The sequence below is a fragment of the Prionailurus viverrinus genome, chromosome B3 (assembly GCF_022837055.1).
Source record: "Prionailurus viverrinus isolate Anna chromosome B3, UM_Priviv_1.0, whole genome shotgun sequence".
Taxonomy (NCBI): Eukaryota; Metazoa; Chordata; class Mammalia; order Carnivora; family Felidae; genus Prionailurus; species Prionailurus viverrinus.
Genome location: NC_062566.1, coordinates 23,473,996 through 23,497,041, shown reverse-complemented (window position 1 = coordinate 23,497,041; position 23,046 = coordinate 23,473,996). Strand labels below are relative to the sequence as shown.

At 37.2% G+C, this 23,046-nt stretch overlaps 1 protein-coding gene across 1 annotated transcript in view; it reads right to left on the bottom strand.

Moving 5' to 3' along the window:
* Positions 1-23,046, bottom strand: part of NIPA1 (NIPA magnesium transporter 1) — a 93,949-nt gene that overhangs the window by 55,126 nt on the left and 15,777 nt on the right. Inside the window, exon 2 of the mRNA XM_047862847.1 lies at positions 18-65. Coding sequence (XP_047718803.1) covers positions 18-65 — 48 coding nt within the window. The remainder of the gene's footprint in view (positions 1-17; positions 66-23,046) is intronic.

The following is a 23,046-nucleotide window of genomic DNA, read 5'->3' as shown; positions in this document are numbered from 1 at the left end:
CCACACTGGGTACTTACTTGCAATTGTGCCTGCCCACCACACAATGTCTGTTAAATAGGAAGTACCTATGAAAGAGTGAGATAAAAAGGTCAGAAAAGTACAAAGCAAGAGGTTTACAAACTATATACTTTAAAAAGGAACTTTTACTTGAAAATAAAATTGAAAAGAATATTGAATGCCATACTGCTTGTCACCATTTTAAGAATCTTTAAGTTAGTCTATAAATAGCAGCATGAAAAACCACTAAAAGTGGCAAATACAGGTATTTTTTTGCAATGAACACAAGCTGACCCAAACAAGTCAAGCCTTTATTAAAGAAACATTTTTGAGCTCATCATGTGACCCAGAGTCACAAATATCCTTTGGCATGAAGTTTTATGTTGAAGTCCAGTTCTCTCATGCATTTACTGTAAGCCATTTATATGATAATTTTATTAGTATAGGCTTCAATGACTTGGTGCTTAAACAGGTTAGTCAATTTTCAAAATTTATCTTTCTCATATGGCTCTCTTTTCAACCATTTGGGCAGCAGACCTTTTCTCTCACTCAGTGATTTGACATTTTACACAGTTTCTTGTACTCTCTTAGGTTACCCTCTATATGAGGGTATAGTCAGACCCTCTATATGAGGGTATAGTCATAGCCATGTATAGTCAGACAGAACCATGAGCAGGTGCCCAGGCGTCTCCATCACATGGGTCCCTCCTTCCTGTATGAGGAACCTGCAGCAAGATGGTCTCCCAACCATTGAGACACAGATTTGTCCCACTTCAGATATGTCAAAATGTTTGTCTGACAGGTTTCTTCACTTCAGGTTAAAGTACCTAATTCTAGAGTTTAGCCATTCTAATAGGTGTGAGATAATATCTTATTGTCGTTTTGATTTGCATTTCCCTGATGAGTGAGCATCTTTCCATGTGTCTGTTGGCCACTTGTATGTCTTCTTAGGAAAAATGTCTATTCAGATCTTGTGTCCATTTTTTAACTATATTGGGGTTTTTTTTGGTGTTGAGTTGTGTAAGTTCTATAAAGATAACTTATATCTTAATATTTTGGATATTAACCCTTATCAGATATATCATTTGCAAATATATTCTCTCATTCAGTAGTAAATGATGTTACAATAGGGATGTAATGGGACAGATGGTAGCTATACTTACAGTGAACACAGCATAATGTATAAACTTGTCAAATCACTAAGTTGCACATCTGAAACGAATGTAACATGTTATCAGCTATACTCATTTAAAAGTAACTCTGTAGTTACCTTTATAGGGAAATTACTTTTTAAAAAATAAAGTACCTAATTCTAACTGGACGTTCTAATTCATAATAATTTAGTATAATGAACACAGGAAGTCAGTGATTCATGGAGGAACAGAATTACAGGTATTACAATATGTACTTGAAAACAGTGAAATGGGGCTAATAAGTAATGACAGAGTAGGAAGAATGGATGAGTTAAAATATCATCATTTGGCAACATCACAATAAAAACCAATTTAGCAAGAATCATTAATGGATACTAAAGCAAGTGGATAAAAGTTTGTTGAGGAATATAAGATTGCCACATAGTCTCCCTTAATCACCTCCATCAGTTTTTCATTAATTATTAAGAGAAAAGCTTACCTTTACAGTACTCTATAGACCCTGACAGATATCACCTAACCAAGTGGCTCAAGTTATCATCAGCAATGGGACAAATCAATATTACATGCTTCCTGAGCGGATGCACTGAGAAGGATACAACATTATATCTGGTATTCCTGCCAAAGTGCATCACTTGAATTTAAATATGAGGAAACTGTGAAATAGACTATGAATTTGCTGGTTTGCACTCTAAAAAAGTGGGCACCTGGTTGGCTCAGTCAGTTAAGAGTCCGACTTCGGCTCAGGTCATGATCTCACAGTTAGTGAGTTCAAGCCCCACGTCGGGCTCTGTGCTGACAGCTCAGGCTGACAGCCTGCTTCAGATTCTGTGTCTCCCTCTTTCTTGACTCTCCCCTGCTTGTGCTCTGTCTCTCTGTCTCTGTCTCTCTCAAAAAATAAATAAGCATTAAAAAAATGTTTTAAAAGACAAGGTTCTAAAGACAAAGAAAGGCTAAAGAACTGTTGCAGATAAAAGAAAACTAAGACATGGTAACTCAACACATAAGACGCTAAATGAAAAAAAAAAACGTTGCTATAAAGGACAGTATTAGGGCAATTGGCAAAATCTAAATATGGACCATTGTCAAGAAAAGACTTATAAAACTCATTTTCTTTCTACATGAGAATGTGACTCAAGGTTCACTTTCTGGTTCTAGGAAGCTGACAGCCATGTGGCCAGAGGATAACACTTAGAAATGACCTCTGATGGACAAATAGCACCTGACTAGAGGTTGGTGAACACCTGGTAGAGATCCTATTACTTGGACTCCCGAGTGCAATGCCTCTGGGAACAAGTATGTCTCCTGTGGGGCTTGGGAGCTCTGCCTCTGTGACTTTACCCTAGGGGGCACAAGGCTCATAAGGCAGGGCTGCTGTGGCATTGCCTACTGCAGCTCTGCCTCCAGGCCCCTGAGCCATGCTTTGCCTCTGCTGCCAACCTTCAGCAGGAGAGGGCACAGCACTAGCTATGGCTCCTGTCCTGTGTCCCTGAGTGTGTCTGAGGCAAATGTGGACCGTACAGCTGAGCCCAAGAAAGCCCCTCCTAGTAAGCACTGTAGACTAGTTACCAGATATTAGTGCAAAATCCATGTTGAATTTCCTGAATGTGTTAATCACACTGTGTCTACTTAAAAGAATGCCCCAGTACCCCCCAAATACATGCTATATTTAAGAAAAAAATTGTTTTAGTTTTTATTTTAAGTAGGCTCCATGCCCAATGTGGGGCTTGACTCATGACAATCAAGAGTCACTTGCTCTACCAACTAAGCCAGCCAGGCACCCCTGCATGCTGAATTTAAAGAATGAAAGTTCATGAAGTCCACTTCCAGAATGCTGGTGTGAGGAACCCTGTGGACCAGTTTCCCACTGAAACAACAATAACTGCCAAATAAAGTATTAAAATTGTTTTTCAAGTCTCTGAAATTGCCCTAAAAGCATATAGCAAATAAAGAAACGTGTACTCAAGAAAAATCTACTAAATCACAGTGAGAACAGTGTAAGCCCTTAGCACATGAGCTAAGACCTATTTGTTCTCTCCCTCACTGCAATTCAGCTTCACAGAAGCTCCACTCCAGGCTGGTAACCAAGAAAATGAGGTCCCCTCTCCCTTTAGCTCTCCATCACCAAGAAGAGCAGTTCTTCAGCATTTCTTATCCCCTTCAAGTTGAATAGGCTAAATATCTGATCAGTGTATCCAAGAGTTTAGGGACTTCTTTCCCCAACCCAGTTCCTACCCAGAGACTCTATCCCTGGTACAACAGGCCCTGATCATCCTATCCTGTTTTAAGCCTGAAGGTAGGGTGCAAGTCTCATGCTTAGAGAGGCAAGCAGAGATCAGAGGCTACCAACTACTCCCAATAACTAGTCTCAACAAATATACCTGCCTTAAATTAACTGGACAAGACTATGAAGCAACTAAAAGCTAGATGTGATACCCAATGAGGCAGACAAGAGAAAAATTAGGTAAAGAAACAGTCAAAGCCCAGCTAGTCATCTCAAGTAAAGGTGCACATACCCAAGACTATAACCTCTGAGGTGTGTGTCATTACAGGCTTCACAGGGGAAACAGACTTTACCAAAATACTCCACTAAACAAATTTAGGTCACTAAACAAATAAACAAGCAAACAATCCACCGAGACAAGGAGGTCAATCAATTCCAGAGTTGCTATCATACATTACCTAAAATGTCCAGATATCAACAAAATTCATGACAAAACAACAACAAAACAACCCAATTCAAAAATGGCCAAAAGACTTGAATAGACATTTCTCCAAAAAGATACACAAATGGCTAATAAGCACATGAACAGATGCTCAACATTGCTAAACATTAGGGAAACACAAATCAAACCCATATCACTTCACATCCACTAAAGTGACTACTATTCACAAAAACAAAACAAGTGTTGGTAAGGATGTGGATAAACTGGAAACCATATGCACTGCTGGTGAAAATGGAAAACGGTGCAGCCACAGTGGAAAAGGGAATGGCAGTTCCTCAAGAGGTTACATATAGGATCACCATATGATCCAGCAATTCCCCTTCAGGGTATATACCCAAAAGAACTGAAAGTGGGGACTTAAACACATATTTATTTGTACATCATGTTCATACCAGCATTATTCACAATAGACAAAAGGTGGAAACAACAAGTATTCTACAGCAGATGAATGAACAAATGGACAGACAAAATACAACGGACATGGTCTTTTTGCTATACACGAAAAAGCAGCAAACGGTACAAGAAAGATTGTTATTCAACCTTAAACAGGAATGAAATTCTGATACATGCTACAGCACAGATGAACCTAAGAGACAGTATGTTAAGTGAAACAGCCAGTCAAAAAATAACAAATATTTTATAAGTGAACTTAACATGAGGTACTGAGAGTAGTCACTTCCATCGAAACAGAATGTGATAGGGGCTGGGAGTGAGAACGGGGGGTTCCTGTTAAATGGGTACAGTGTTTCCGAAGGAGATTATGAAAAAGTTCTAGAGATGAATATTGGTGATGTCTAACACAACATGAATGCCTTTAACACAGCCAAACTATACAATTAAAAATGGTTAAAATAGTAAATTTTATGGCATGCATATTTTACAACAATAAAAAAAATAACTGGAGCAACAGAGGCCTGAAAATGTTAAGCCCATGACTCCCTATCATCTTGAGATATAAACTAAGTCAAGAGCTTCCAGCATTATGAATCATAAACCAGAAGGCACATGGTAGGAGTGCCTGAAGCCTCCACAATATCTGCAGTCCATCCTACAATGACACTATTGCCATCTAGTGGTCCTTGAGCCCTAGACCTTTGGGGTCTCCTGTAACCTAGGTGCTATTCAACTTCAGGAGGAGATGCTGGGTCAAGTTACTCTCCAGGCAGTGCTTCTTGATGGGAAAACTGTTATTTCTGTCTTTTTTTTTTTTTTTTTTTTTGGTGTTCAAAGGTACTAAGAAGATGGGTATAGGGACCATTCTACAGAGATTCTGTGCCTTTTTGCTCTTGATAGTTTGTCTTCATCTTTTTCCTTGTAGGTCTCTTAGGGGTTAAGTAGTATCAAGAGGAAGCAAGGCAAACTTTTCCTGTTTATTATGCATGCTGGGAATGAGGAACATTTTAGGTTCATGAATAACTTATTGTATATTTGTATTATAATTAAAGATAAAATATTCTTGCTCCATTTGTTACACATGAAACAGAAGCAAAGAACACAAGGTAAACTATAATTAAGTGCTTGAATGATGTTGGTTTCTATTAGGTGTAAAAGTTCAAAGAAAAAAAATGCTGTGTGATGGCATGATCATGTAATAATAAAAATAAGAACCCCCGCTCCCTAAATACAAAACATGCAAAAAAGCCAGGAGAATGTGACCTACATTACATACACTATACAAACAGGGAAAATGCAGGCAACTAAAACCGCCTGTAAGAGGGCCTAATTTCAGACTTCACAAAAATCTCAAACCATCCATTAAAAATATGTTCAAGTCACTAACTGGAATTAAGATAAAAACTTAAAGGGGCGCCTGGGTGGCGCAGTCGGTTAAGCGTCCGACTTCAGCCAGGTCATGATCTCGCGGTCCGTGAGTTCGAGCCTCTCGTCAGGCTCTGGGCTGATGGCTCAGAGCCTGGAGCCTGTTTCCGATTCTGTGTCTCCCTCTCTCTCTGCCCCTCCCCCATTCATGCTCTGTCTCTCTCTGTCCCAAAAATAAATAAACGTTGAAAAAAAAATTTTTAAAAAAAAGATAAAAACAAAAAAATATGTTCAAATAAGTAAAGAAACCATGCTTAAAGAAGTAAAGAAGGTATGTGTAAATACAACTTCTCATCAAATAGAGAGTATTAATGAAGAGATAGAAATGACTTAAAAAAAAAAAACAAACCCAAACTGAAATTCTGGAATTAAAAAGTACAATACTGGAATGAAAAAAGAAATCAATAGCAAATTTGAATATTCTTGGCAAAAGAAAGATTTAGTGAATTTGAACATAGATTGATAAAGACTGTACATTCTGAAGGGGGGAAATGCATAAAGAAAAATAAACAGAACCTTAGAAAAATGTGAAACAACATTAAGTACATCAACACAGTCATAATGTTACTACCAGAAGGAGAGAAGAGAGGAAGTAGAAGAAAAAACATTCAAGGAAAAAAAAGGCTGAAATTTACGAAACATGATGAAAATTCAAGAAGCTCAACAAACTCCAAGAGTTCCACACACAAGTCACATTGGTAAAAATGCTCAAAGATAAAGAAAAATTTTAAGAGAAGCAATAGAAAAATGAATGATAATACGCAAGACAATCTCAGTAAATTAACAACTGATTTCTTAGCAAATTTTAATTACAATTTTTAAAAAATGTTTAATTACAAAACACAAATTTGTTTCCCTTTCTCACCTTAACTGATTTGAAAAGCTATGGGACATATGTGCACAGAACTGTTGTTGGATTTATAATGCATAGAATTGTAATATATTTAACAATAACAGCATAAAGGATGTGGGTGTGATCAAAATTTTACTGAGTAAGGACACGGTAACTTAATAACTTGAATGCCGTAAGAACAAATAAAGAGAACAAAGAATGGTAAATAAAAAGGTTAACATATCGATGGGGTGCCTCGGTGGCTCAGTTGGTTGAGTGTCTGACTCTTGATTTCAGCACAGGTCATGAGCTTGGAGCTTAAGATTCTCTGTCTCCCTCTTTCCCTCTCCCCCAGCTCGCTCTCGCTCTCTCTCTCTCTTTAATAATAAAAATAAAAATAATTTAAAAAATTTTTATATGGTTAACATATTAAACTCTATAAATCTATATTTGCTTTTCTTTATTTTAGAAACTTCTTTAAGGACATAAAATTATATAAAGCTTGCATTACTTTAATTATGTATTGCAACAATATATTGTTGGGTTTGTAACATAAAAACAATAACACAAATAAAAGAAGCAGCAATATACAAGCAAGGCTTCTATATCTAATTAGAATTAAATTAGCATAAGTCTAAAGTACATTTCTTTAAAAATTTTTTTTCTAATGTTCATTTATTTTTGAGAGAGAGAGACAAAGCGTGAGCGGGAGGGACAGAGAGAGAGGGAGACACAGAATCAGAAGCAGGCTCTTGGCTCTGAGCTGTCAGCACAGAGCCCAACTCAGGGCTGAAACTCACAAACCATGAGACCATAACCCGAGCCAAAGTCAGCCACTTAACTGACTGAGCCACCCAGGTGCCCCTAAAGTAGATTTTCTAAGTTAAGATGTATATGGTAAGTTTAGAGCAACCACTAAAAAAATAATGCAAAAATACATTGACAGGGAAAATATCAGGAGGGTGAGATTCAAGTGGTATAACAGGAGGATCCTGAGCTCCCCTCCTTCCATGCACACCAAAACTACAGCTACCTATAGAACAACTCTCTAGGAGAACTACCTTAAGACTAACAGAATAGTTATTCTGCAACTAAAAATATAATGAAAAAGCCATATAGAGATGGGTAAGAGGGGCAGAGAGTCTAGTAGGAACTCATGCCCCCAGAGTAACAAACCAAAAGCAGAGGGATATCACAAAATGGAGGTTATCTCTCGGGAGCAAGGGGATCAAGCCCCACATCCGGCATCCCTACTCTGAGGACCTGCACTGAGTAGATGAGCCCATATAAAATCTGACTTTGAAAATCAGTCCAGCTTAACTCGAGAAGAACCAAAGGGCTACAGGATATTAAGACTCCAATCTTAAAGAGCCAGAGCACTATACCACTCACTCCATGACTCAGCATAGAGCCAGAAGTTTGAAAAGTAATTGGACCATGCATGAAGGAGATTATTTGACTAATTTTAGGGTATCTGCTAGAGGGGCTGGGATCTATAAGAACTTTCTCCAGGAACGGAAGTGGTGGTACAATTTTTATTATTCTCCTTCTAACTAGCTGACCTGGTGCTGGTGGGTACCATTTCTGGTAACTTCCATGCACCTTGCTAGCACCACTCTCCCCACCCTGGGGACTCACCCCACCTACCCTGCCCACCCAAGCAGGCACACTTCCCAAGTGGCTTCCACCTAACTCCCATCCCCACAGCACCTGGTGGGAAGCATCAGCTGAAACCACACCCTCCTCTAGGGACTCCCACAGGGCAGAAGGGAAGGAGGAGCATCCTTGTCCACCAGCACACTCACAACAGTAGTGGCCTGGTTTCACAGTCAACCACACCAGGGGCCAGTCAAGCCCACCAGTGTGCCCACAGCAGTCACGGCTCAGCCATGATAGGAGGACATATGAAACCCACAGAGGCGACATCCCTGGAGCATGTAGTTCTGATAACCAGGGGGGATGGTGCTTCTGGGCCCCAAAGGAGACCCTGTATATAAGGCCCCTCTTTCAAGAACAGAAGACATAGTTGATCTACTTAATGCAAAGAAATAAACACAGAGAGTTAGACAAAATGAGGAGACAGAGGAACATGGTCCAAATGAAAGAATAAGACAAAACCTCAAAAAAGAACTAAATGAAATGTAGATAAGCAAGCTACCTGACAAATGGTTCAAAATAATAGTCATAAAGATGCTCACCAAATTTGGGAGAAAAGTGAATGATCTCAGGGACAACTTCAACAAAAGAGAAAATATTAAAAAGTTCAATCAGAGCTAAAGAATACAATAACAAATAAAAGACATACTAAACAGAATCAACACCAGATTACATAATACAGAAGAACAAATCAGGAATCTGGAAGAGAGGGTAGAGGAATTCAGCCAAGCAGAACAGCAAAAAGGAAGGAAGGATGGATTTTAAAAGATACTTTAGGGAACCCCTGGGAAAGCATCAAACACACTAACAATTGCATTACAAAGGTCCAAGAAGGAGAAGAGAGAGAAAAAAAGGCAAAGAAGTTATTTGAATGAAAACATAGCTGAAAACATTCCTAATCTGGGAAAAGAAACAAACATCCAGGTCGAGGAAGTAAGGAGAGTCCCAAAAAAGATGAGCCCAAAGATGTTCATATAAAGACACATAATAATTAGAATATAAGAAATTAAAGACAAACTCTTAAAAGCAGCAAGGAAAAAGCAATTAGTTACATGCAAGGGAACCACTGTAAGTCTGTCAGCTGATTTTCAGCAGAAACATTGCAGACCATAAAGGAGTACAATGAAATATTCAAAGTGCTTAAAAAAAAAAAAACTATTGAGAATACCCTACCTGGCAAGGTTATCATTCAGAATTGAGGGAGAAATACAGAGTTTTGGAATCAAAAGTTAAAGAAGTTCATTACCACTAAATCAGCCTTATAAGAAATGTTGAAGTAAATTCTTTAAGTGAGAAAGAAAAGGCCAAAACTAGAAGAAAATTATGAATGAAAAAATTTCACTAAGAAAAGGAAACATATAGTAAAAGTGGTAGATCAACCACTTATAAAGCTATTATCAAGGTTAAAAGTCAACATTAGTAAAATCAACTATGTCTAAAATAATTAGTAAGAGATCCACAAAATTTAAAAATGTAAAATATGACATCAAAAAATTAAAATGTGAAGGGGAAGTAAAAGTGTAGCATTTTTACATAGTGTTTGAACTTAAGTAACCATCAACTTAAAGTAGACTGCTATATGTACAGAATGTTATATATGAACCTCAGAGTAACCTCAAACCATAAAACTATAATATACAAAAAATAAAAAGGAATCCAACAGTAACACTAGATAAAATCATTGATTCACAAAGAAAGAGAGCAAGAGAAAAAAAAAAGGAACAGAGAACTACAAGAACAAACAGAAAACACTGAACAAAATGACAATGTGTACATGTCTATCAATAATTACTTGAAACATAATTGGATGAATGCTCCAGTCAAAAGACATAGGGTGGCTTAATGGATTAAAAAACAAAAAACAAAAAACAAACCACCAAGATCCAACCATATGCTGCTTACAAGAGACTCACTTCAGACCAAAAGACATGTACATATTGAAAATGAAAGGATGAAAAACAATAACCCATGCAAATAGAAATAAAAAGAAAACTGGCATAGCAATACTTATATCAGACAAAATAGACTTTAAAATAGACTACAACAACAGACAAAGAAAGGTATTATATAATGATAAAGGGATAAATCCACAAGAAGATATAGGGATTTTAGGTATCTATGCACCCAATATAGGAGCATCTATGTATATAAAGCAAATATTAACAGATTTAAGAAAGAAATTTATAGTAATGTATTAAGAGTAAATGGTTTTAATACCCAACTTACATCAACAGATAGGTCATCCAGATAGACAGTGGACAAAGAAACAGTGGACATAAATGACACATTAGACCAGATGGACCACATGGACTTAACAGATGTACACAAAACCTTCCAACCAAAAACAGCAAAATACACATTCTTTTCAAGTGCACATGAACATTCTCCAGGATAGATCACATACTGAACCACAAAACAAGTCACAAATTCAAGAATGCTGAAATCATATCAAGCATCTTTTGACAATTACAGTATGAAACTAGAAATCAACTGCAAGAAAAAAACTGAAAAAAAAAAAAAACAACCCACAAACAAGTGGAGGCTAAAAACAGCATACTACTAAACAACTAAGGGGCCAATGTAAAAATCAAACAGGAAATTTAAAAATACCTTGGGGCGCCTGGGTGGCGCAGTCGGTTAAGCGTCCGACTTCAGCCAGGTCACGATCTCGCGGTTCGTGAGTTCGAGCCCCGCGTCAGGCTCTGGGCTGATGGCTCAGAGCCTGGAGCCTGTTTCCGATTCTGTGTCTCCCTCTCTCTCTGCCCCTCCCCCGTTCATGCTCTGTCTCTCTCTGTCCCCCAAAAAATAAATAAACGTTGAAAAAAAAATTGAAAATAAAAAAAATACCTTAAGACAGGTGCACCTGGGTGGCTCAGTTGGTTAAGTATCTGACTTTGGCTTAGGTCATGATCTCACAGTTTGTGAGTTTGAGCCCTGCATTGGGCTCTCTGCTGTCAATGTGGAGCCCACTTCGGATCCTCTGTCCGCCCCCCCCCCCCCCCCCGCCCGAACGTCCCTTATTCATGATCTCTCCTTCTCAAAAATAAACATTAAAAAAATAAAAATAAAAATAAAATACCTTAAGACAAAACAAAAACAAACACAATACTCCAAAATCTATGGGATGCAGCAAAAGCAGTTTCTAAGAGAGATGTTTATGTCAATACAGGGTTACCTCAAGAAACAGGAACTATCTCAAACCACCTATCTTTACACATAAAGGAAGTGGAAAAAGAACAAAAAACCCCCAAATTAATAGAAGGAAGAAAATAGTAAAGATCAGAGACTAAAAGAAACAACAGAAAACATCAATGAAACCAAAAGCTGGTTCTTTGAAAATATAAACAAAATTGATAAGCCCTTAGCCACACTCATCAAGAAAAAGAGAGTGACCCAAAATAAATAAAACCAAAAATAAAGAAGACAATTACAACTGATAGCGCAGAAATACAAATGACTTCTATGAACAATTATATGCAAATAAATAGGACCACCTAGAAAAATGGATAAATTCATATAAGCACACAATCTTCCCAGGCTGAATCAGAAAAAAATAAAAATTTGAACAAATCTACTACTAGTAATGAAACTGAATCAATAATTTAAAAAAAAAATCCAAACTCATTCTATGAAGCCAGAATTACCTTTGATTCCAAAACCAGACAAAGACCCCACTAAAAAGGATAATTACAGTCCAATATCCCTGATGAGCCCGGATGCAAAAATGCTCAAAGGATACTAGCAAATCAAACTCAACAATACATTAAAGAATTATTCACCATGATCAAGTGTGACTTACTCCTGGGCTGCAGACTGATTCAATATTCACAAAAAATGTGATACACTATGTTAATAAAAGAAATAAAATAATAAGAACCATACAATCCTGTCAATCAATGTAGAAAAAGCATCTACAAAATACAGCATCCTTTCTTGATTAAAAATCCTCAAGAAAGGAGGGATAGAAGGAACATACCTCAAAATCATAAAGGCTATATATAAAAGACCCATGGCTAATGTCATCTTCAATGGGGAAAAGCTGAGAGCCTTTCCCCTACTGTCAGGAACAAGACAAGGATGCTGGTACTATTTAACATTGTACCGGAAGTCTTAGCCTCAGCAATTAGGTAACAAAAAGAAATAAAAGGCATCCAAATCAGCAAGGAGGAAGTCAAACTTACACTCTGCAGATAACATGACACTCTATATAGAAAACCAGAAAGATTTCACCAAAAAATTACTACAACTAATACATGAATTCAACTAAGACACAGAATATAAAATCAATGTACAGATATCAGTTGTATTCGTATACACCAATAATGAAGCAGCAGAAAGAGAAATCAAGGAATAGATCCCATCTGCAATTGCATCAAAAACAATTAGATACCTAGGAATAAACCAAACCAAAGAGGTAAAAGATCTGTACTCTGAAAATTATAGAAAACTTAAGAAAGAAATTGAAGAGGACACAAAGAAACAGAAAAACATTCCATGCTAATGGATTGGAAGACTGTTGTTATAATGTCTATACTACTCAAAGCAATCTACACATTTAGTGCAATCCCCATCAAAACACCACAAGCATTTTTCACAGAGCTAGAACAAACAATCCTAAAATTTGTACGGAACCACAAAAGACCCTGAATAGGCAAAACAATCCTGAAAAAGAAAAACAAAACTGGAGGCATCATAATTCCAGAATTCAGCTGTATTATAAAGCTGTAGTCAAAATAGTATGGTACTGGCACAAAAACAATAAATCAATGGAACAGCAGAGAAAATCCAGAAACGGACCCACAAGTGTATGGCCAATTTATCTTTGACAGAGCAGGAAAGACTATCCAATGGAAAAAGTTTCTTCAACAAATGATGTTGGGAAAACTGGATAGCAACATGCAGAAGAATGAAACTGGACCACTTTCTTAAACCATACACAAAAATAAACTCAAAATGGATGAAAGACCTAAATGTGAGACAGGAAACCATCAAAATCCTAGAGGAGAACACAGGCAGCAACCTCTTCGACATCAGCCACAACAACTTCTTGCATATACATCATCAGAGGCAAGGGAAACAAAAGCAAAAAAAAAAAAAACTTTGGGACTTCATCAAAATTAAAAGCTTCTGCACACTGAATGAAAGAATCAACAAAACTAAAAGGTAGCTTAGGGAAGGGACCAGATATTTGCAAATGACATATCTGATAAAGGGTTACTATCCAAAATCTATGAAGTTAGCAAACTCAACACCCAAAAAACAAATAATCCAGTTAAGAAATAAGCAGAAGATATGAATAGACACTTGTCCAAAGAAGACATCCAGATGGCTAACAGACACATGAAAAAATGCTCTACATCACTCATGATCAGGGAACTACAAATCAAAACCATGATGAGATACCACCTCACACCTGTCTGAATCCCTAAAATTAACAACAGAAAAAAAAAAAAAACAGGTGTTGGCAAGGATGTGGTAATGAAAACTGGTGCGCCACTCTGGAGAACAACATGAAGCCTCCTCAAAAAGTCCAAAATAGACCTACCCTACCATCTAGCAATTGTACAAGTCATTCACCTAAAGGATACAAAACTACAGATTTGAAGGAGGACATGCCCCCAATGTTTAAAGCAGCATTTTTTTTTAACGTTTAATTATTTTTGAGACAGAGAGAGACAGACCATGAACGGGGGAGGGGCAGAGAGAGAGGGAGACACTGAATCGGAAGCAGGCTCCAGGCTCTGAGCCATCAGCCCAGAGCCTGACGCGGGGCTCGAACTCACGGACCGCGAGATCGTGACCTGAGCTGAAGTCGGACGCTTAACCGACTAAGCCTCCCAGGCGCCCCTTAAAGCAGCATTATTAACAACGGCCAAGCTATGGATAGAGCCAAATGTCCATCGACTGATGAATAAAGAAGATGTGATATATTTATATAGGAATGTTACTCAGCCATCAAAAAGAATGAAAACTTGCCATTTGCAATGATGTGGATGGAATTAAGCAAAATCAGAGAAAGATAAATACCATATGATTTCATTCATATGTATAATTTAAGATACAAAACAGATGAACAGATGGAGGGGGGGAGAAGAGAGAAGGAAACAAAGCACAAGAGACTCTTAATGATAGAGAACAAACTGAGGGTTGCTGGAGGGAGATGGCTGGGAGATGGGCTAGATGAATGATGGGTATTAAGGAGGGCACTTGTAGTGAGTACTGCGTGTTGTATGTAAGTGATGAATTGCTGAATTCTACTCCTGAAACCAATACTGTACTATATGTTAACTAAAATTTAAATTAAAAAAAATAATAATAAATTCCCAACAAACAAAAGCCTAGGAATAGACACTTCACAGGTAAATTCTACCAAACATTTCATGAAGAGTTAATACCTATCCTTCCCCAACTACTCCAAAAAATTTGAATAGGAAGAAATGTTTCCAGATTCATTCTACTAGACATGCATTACCCTGATACCAAAGCCAGACAAAGAGACTACAAAAAAATAAAAATTACAAGTCAATATTCTTAATGAATGAATATAGGTGCAAAAATCCTCAAGAAAATATTAGCAAACTGAGTTCAACAATACATTAAAAGGACCATTACCACAATAAAGTGAGATTTATTCCAGGGATGCAAATGGTTCAATATCCACAAATCAACCAACCTGGTACACTATATTCACAAAGTAAACGAGAAAAATCATATGATCATCTCAATAGTTGCAAAAAATGTATTAGACAAAATTCAACATCCATTTACAAATAAAAACTTCACAGAGTGGGTAGAGAGGGAATAAACTTCAACATTAAATAAACCACATAGGGGTGCCCGGCTGGCTCAGTCTGAAGAACATGTGACTCTTGACTTTGGGGTCATGCATTCAAGCCCCACATTAGGTATAGAGATTACTTAAAAAAATAAATAAAACTTAAATACGCACATACATACATACATACCATACATGACATTACCACATACGACAAACCCTCAGCTAACATCATACACAACAAGGAAAAGCTTTTAAAATCAGGAATAAGACAAAGATGCTCACTCTCACCACTTTTATTCAACATAGTACTGGATATTCTAGCCACAGCAAAGCAAAAAAAGAAAAAGCAAAAAAGCAGAAAAGCAAAACAAAAACAAAACAAAAAACACTCAAAACTATAAAAAGAAAAAAAGAAAGAAAAGGCATCCAAATTGCTAAAAAAGGAAAACTGTCACTATTTGCAGATGACATAAAACTATATATATAGAAAACCCTAAAGACTCCTCTAAAAAATGATTACAATAGATGAATTAAGTAAATTTTCAGGATACAAAACGGACATACAAAAATCTGTTGTGTACACTTATAATGTATACACATTATATGTAAGTGTATATACACTTATAATGACCTAGCAGAAAGAGAAGTTAAAAAAATAATCCCATTTACAACTGCATCAGAAAGATAAAATACCTAAGCATTTAACCAAGGAGGTGAAAGACCTTATAGTGAAAACTGTAAGCCACTCATGAAAGAAACTGAAGACGACACATACAAATGGAAAGATAAACCCTGCTCATGGATTAGAAGAATTAATATTGTTAAAATGTGTATACTCAAAGCAATCTACAGATTCAATACAATCTCTATCAAAATTATCAATGGCATTTTTTTCACAGAAATATTACAGATAATCCTAAAATTTGTATAGAACCACAAAAGATCCAAAAATAACCAAAATATTCTTGAGAAAGAGCTAAGCTGGAGGTATCATGCTCTTTGATTTCAAACTACACTACAAAGCTCTAGTAATCAAAACAGTACATTATTGGTGCACGTGCACACACACACACACACACACACACACACACACACACACATAGATCAACAGAGCAGACAATAGAGCCCAGTTATAAACACATGCTTACATGGGCAATCTACAACAACAAAGGAGGCAAGAATATACAATGGGGGGAAAAGTCTTTCCAATAAATGGTGTTGAGAAAACTGCTCATTTACATGTGAAAGAATGAAACTAGATCACTTTCTTCCACCATATATCAAAGTTAACTAAAATGGGCTAACCACTTAAATGTGAGACCTGAAAACATTAAACTCCTAAAAGAAAACATATGCAGTAATTTCTTGGACATCAGCCTCCACAATATTTTTCTGAATTATCTCCTCAGGCAAGGGAAACATAAGCAAAAATAAACTATTAGGACTATATGAAACTAAAAACCTTTAGCACAGCCAAGGAAACCATCAACAAAACAAAAAGGCAACATGATGAATGGGAGACAATATCTGCAAATCACATACCTGATAAGCAATTAACATCCAAATTATATAAAGAATCCATACAACCCAATACCAAAAAACCCCAAATAATCTGATTAATAAATGGACAGAGGAACTGAATAGATATTTCTCCACAGAGGACATACAGATGGCCAACACACACATGAGAAGATGCTCAACATCACTCATCAAAAAGACAAGAAATAACATGTTGGTAAGGATATGGATAAACCCTCATGCATTAAACCCCTATGCACTGTTGGGGTGGGACATAAATTGGTGTAACAGCTAAGAAAAACTATATAAAGTTTCCTCAAAAAATTAAAAACAAAACTACCATATGATTTAGTAACTCTATCCCTAGGTATCTACCTAAAGACAACAAAAATACTAATTGGAAAAGGTATATGCACCCTATGTTTATTGCAATATTATTTACAATAGCCAAATTATGGAAGCAACCTAAGTACCCACTGACAGATGAATGGATAAAGATGTGGGGTATGTGTGTGTATAGATAGATAGATAGATAGAGATATAAATATATATATATATACATATATATACATATATATATATATATACATATATATATACATATACATAGAGTGGAATATTAGTCATAAAAAAGAATGAAATCTTGCCATTTGTGACAACATGGGTGAACCAGACAGTATTATGCGAAATGAAGTCAGACAAAGAAAGACATATTTGGTGTGATATCACTCACAAGTGGAATCTAAAAAACAAACAAAAAAATGAACAAAGAAAACAAAATAGAAACAGACTCATAAAAACAAAGAACAAACTGTTGCCAGAGGGGTGAAGAGGGGGCAGGGGAAAGATGGGCAAAATAGGTGAAGAGGATTAAGAAGTACAAACTTCCAGTTATAAAATAAGGCATGGGGATACAAAGAAAGTAAAGGGAATATAGTCAGTTATACCTTAATAACTACATGTGGTGACAGATGGTAACTAGACTTGTCATGGTGATCATTTTGTAATGTATGGCAATGTCAAATCACTACATTGTACACCTGAAACTAATATAATGTTGTATGTCAACTGTACTTCAAAAAACATATATACATAGTGAAAAATCACTAAAGGAATAAAATATTACACTAGAAAAATTCACTTTATGCAAATAAAATGAGTATAGAAACAAAGTATATGAAGCATATACAACAAAGAGTAAATGGCATACATAAATCCAACTGTAATAATTACAATATTTAATGTCAGTTGGTTTATAGTATCATTCAAGTCTTCTATTGTTGATCTTCTGTCTAGTTTTCTATAAAAACTTTATTAAATAAATTTTTGAAAGTAGCATACTAAAGTCTCCAACTATTATTACTGAATTTTCTATTTCTTTTCTATGTCAATTTTAATGTATTTTGAGACTGCTGTCAGGTACATACTGATTTAGAATTGCTACATCATCCTCATAGATGGACCATTTCATTGTTATAAAATGTCCTTTGTTTCTTTTTTTTTTTATAAATTTTTTTTAACGTTTATTTATTTTTGAGACACAGAGAGACACAGCATGAACGGGGGAGGGGCAGAGAGAGAGGGAGACACAGAAGCGGAAGCAGGCTCCAGGCTCTGAGCCATCAGCCCAGAGCCCGACGCGGGGGGCTCGAACACAGAGACCGCGAGATCGCGACCTGAGCCGAAGTCGGATGCTCAACCGACTGAGCCACCCAGGCGCCCCTGTCCTTTGTTTCTAATAACAATTTTGTGTTAAAAATCTACTTTGTTTCATATTAGTATAATCACTCCACTTCTCTTTTGTGTATAAATAAATATTCTAATTTAAATAATTGTAAATGTACATCATCCTACAATATCTTGAAGCTCATTTGTATGGCAGATGCGCACAATAATCTACTCAACTTTTTAAAAAGTTCTGTATTAGATATAACAAGATTTGAGGGACTTTAAAATTGAGGAATCAGTCACAATTGTGGGAAAACAGAATGTTGGCGGCAGAGAATGGTCAACTCCTTTTATTGCAATGAATATAGTTTGGTCATCAGTGCTTATGGAGTCAGGGATTGCTGCCGCAGCAGTATCTGGAATATGGGTGACCCTCCTGGGGCAGAAACTGGTCCAAGGATGCCAGGAGCCAATGCAATGAGACCCATGGGTTCTCCTCTTTCACTGCTACATTACCCAACACCATTTACCACCATATAGGACATGCATTTGGAGGTTTAGGAAAAAAAGTGTTAACTAAAATGGGGAAAAACCTGGGATACAAGATACCCAGGGATGGGGAAATAGGCTTTTGGTCTCCCTTTTGTCAAAGGATACAAATCAGCTCCAAGTGTCTCAGACTCTTCCACTTATATGCACCAGGAGGAGCTTGCATTTGCTGAAATCCAAAAGCTTTTTAGATAACCCTCACATTTTAGGGCAATATCAGGCAAAACTTCTCTGCTTCCATGGACATTTAATAAGTCAGACTTTCTGTCTGTATACCTGTCCCACACCCTTTACTAGAAACCAAAGTGAAGCTCCTGCAGGTGGTCCCCAAGGGCTTCAAATGAGTAGTGTCCCTCAAACAAGTGCTCTGCCTAAGCATGGATAGGATGGCTTGCCCATCCACCTGTGCACAGCCTCCTCGCTGAGCTGGCTGCGTCAGGTTCCTTCCTCTTTTTATAGCCATGAGCTCCCGGATGCCTGCATTCCATAACAGCTCTCAGCCTCTGTCATAAATAGAAATTTTTCTCTTATTCTAAAACCAGTTGGTTTCTTCACAGTTTCATCTTCAAACATCACTGTACCTAAAGATTTTAAAGCCACTCACCTTACATCAGGAGGCACTCATTCAAGCTTATGCCCACACTCCGTTTCCCAGCTGCTTCCCAAGACACTTCAAGTCCTCTGGGATTAGCAAGAACAGAGAGCCACAGAATTGTAGAACACTGAGGATTTTTTGTTTGTTTGGCTACGCTCACATGTCCTCTCCTCCACTCCTACGTATGGGCTGCAGTGATCCTAATAGTTAAGTTGTAGGGGTATTTGTCTCACATTGGAACCCCTGGGTGCTGAGAGTTGAATGACTGTTTATAACAGCAGAACTATAAAACAAAGAAATGTTGTGCGAATACAAAAAAGATTTGTCAGGATGATAACATCAATTGGCAGTGATGCTGTCCAACCATGGACTTGTAGCTTTTGAAATCTTCCATTAAGTTATGTAAGTGCATCAGAAATATCCTTAAATATGACTTTCTAGCACAAAAATAGTCATCTAGTTTATTTACCTTTTGGATTATACCATGGAAAAATGGCTTCCTTTCATGCATGCTCCTAGAGCAACAATAGAAGTTGCTGCAAACAGCAAAAATAGAGTGCATCACTATGTCCTTTACTAATTAATTAATGCTTCAACTTAAAAAAAATGTGCAAAATGATGCTACAGTTTTCAGAGTTCTTTAAAAAGGACTAATAAGAAATTTTATTTCCAAACACCAACGTAGCTAGATGGGGGTATTAATTAGAATCAATTTGAGCACTGGTATTCACCAACTTATAAATCGATTTAGCATTTGAAGTTCTTTTGTACATCAATTATTAAATATGTGGAACTTACTTTCCTATAGAAATAGTTTGGCAGTCTTGAAAAAGAGGAACAAAGTTGTAGGGCTTATACTATCTGATTGTAAATTTTACTATAAAACTACATAATCAAGACAGTGTGGCACTGGCATAAGGATAGACATATACAATGAAACACAACACAGTTCAGAAATAGAACCATACATGTACAGTCAAATCATGGGCTGAAGTGGCAGTATAATTCAATGAGGAAGTCACTTTAATAAATGGTGCTGCATCAACTAGATATCAGTAGGGAAAATATTGAACCTTGATTCATGCCTCAGCTATACCCAAAGTTAACTCAATAGCTTACAGACCTAAAGGTAAAAGCTAAATCTACAAACTACTAGAGGAAAACACAGGACAAAGGCATCATGACCTGAGGAGAAACGAAGATTTCTTAGGCAGAAATCAAATAAAAAAGCACCAATCATATAGAACAAAAGAAGTTACAGAGGTTGGAAGATGGTGGCAGAGTAGGAGGACCATAAGTTCCCCTTGTCCCATGAATACAACTAAATAACTATCACATCATTCTAAATACCCCCCATAAATTGACCTAAAGACTGGCAGAACAACTGCACAGCTAACAGTAGAGGAGAGGTCACATCAAAGAGGGTAATTAGTGCAGAGCTGTGGTTCAGAAGGGAAATAGGTTGTGGCCATTGTGATGGGAAGGGAGCTGTGGCTGCAGAGATGGATGAAAGACAGACTAGCACACAGGAGAATATGCAGGGAAAACAAATCCCTATAGCAATTGCCTTAGAAGGTGAGAGGGGTTGAATTTCATGAGTTCTGGCAATGAGCCAGACTTAAAGCCTGGACTTTTAAAGGTCAGTGGGCTAGGATGGGATAGAGACTGGAGGGTATCATGCTGCTCTTGGAACAGAGGCAGGCAACAACTCACAGACATACAATGTGGAAACAGCAATCTGAAGAGCGCCAGGGATACACAATGGGAAGGCTATTCATTCATTTCAGAGTGCATTCTAGAGAGACAGTGTTCACAGAAAACCCCTCCAAGAACAAAGGAACTGGATAGTACCATTACCTTCCCCTATCTCTCAAAACCACAGGACCACCTGCAGGTGGCACTACTTAATTATACCAAACCCTACCCCATCCCACACACACTCGGGTGGAACTACTCCTCCAATTCATCCTTGCCTCTGTCCACATGCAGTAGGCCCCACCCCTAGAAGACCTGCTCACACTGCACTTCCCCAAGGGTTTTGCAGAGCCTGGATTCAGGTGGTGGTGGTGACAGGTCTCATTTCACAAAGAGACCAGAGTACACCTAGTAAAATATGTCACATTCAGGCTAGGAATCCAAAACTGCCCACAACAGACAAAGTGAGCCTTTGCAGACAACTGGCCTGAGGGATAAAGCAGCCCGGAGAAAAGAGAAGAGCACATGCAGCACACAGTGGAGATACACCTGGAAGTCCCAGTCCCTGGGCACTGAAGGATACTATACTGCAGTGCACTACGTGACCTATTCTTCATAAGGCCAATACCCTTAAGAACAGGAGACACAGCTGGTGTTCCTAACACAGAGAAAGAGGCACAGACTTAGACAAAATGAGAAGACAGAGAAATTTATTCCAAATGAAAGAGCAGGACAAGGTCATGGCCAGTGATCTAAGCAAAACAGATACAAGTAATATGCCTGATAGAGAATATAAAATAATGACCACAAGGATACTCATTGGACTTGAGAAAGGAATGGGAGACATGAGTGAGACCCTTAACACAGAAATAAGGAATAGTAGAGACAAAGGGTTCAATAAATAAAATGAGAAACAAGCTTGATGGAATGATCAGCACGCGGGAAGAAGCAGAGGAACAAATTAATGACCTAGAAGATAGAGTAATGGAAAGTCATTAAATTTAAGAAAAGAGAGATAAAGGAATTATGCATGATGAGAACAGACTTAGGGAAATCAGTGACTCCATCAAATGTAACAACATTCATATTATGTGAATCCCAGAAGAAGAGAAAAGGGAGGAAGAAAATGTAATTGAAGAAAAAATCTGGGGAGAAGAAACAGATATCCAGATCCAGGAGGCAGAGAGAAACCCCAACAAAATCAACAAAAGCAGAACCACACCAAGAAATACTGGTTTAAGTTGACAAACCATACTGAAAAATATAAAATTTTAAAGTGTAAAGTAAAAAAAAGATAATAACTTACATGGGAAAACACATAAGGCTAGCAGGGGATTTTCAGCAGAAACTTTGCAAAGCAGAAGAGAGCAGCATGATACATTCAAAGTACTGAATACGAAAAGTCTACAGCCAAGAATATTCTATCCAGCCAGGCTATCATTCACAGTAAGGAGAGACGTAGAGTTTCCCAGACGAACAAAAACTAAAGGAGCTTGTGACCACTAAGCCAACTCTACAAGAAATATTAAAGGGGGCACTTTGGAAAGGAGAGACCAAAAGTGAGTATAGAGGTAGGAAACACAAATGCATTAAAAATGACTATTTCTATAAAAAATCAGTCAAGGAACTCACACACAAAAAAGTATATAAAATACAATAACACATAGCTAAAATGTGAGGAGAGAAGAGTAAAGAATGGGTTCAAACTTAAACGACAATCAACTTAATATGGTATATGTCATATATATACATATACATATATATATATATATATATATATATATATGCCTCTTCATATATATATATATGCCTCTCTCTGCCTCTCCCTGCCTCTCCCTTGCTTATGCTGTCTCTGTCTCTCTCAAAAAATAAATAAATAAACTTAAAAAAAAAAGTGAAGGAATGGAGAATCATCTGTCATGCAAATGGATGTCAAAAGAAAGTGTGAAGCAATACTATTATCAGACAAAATAGACTTAAAAACAAAAAGTGTAACAAGAGACAAGAAAGGACACTATATAATAACAAAGAAGACAGCTGAGGAGAGAGTTAAGATGGTGGAG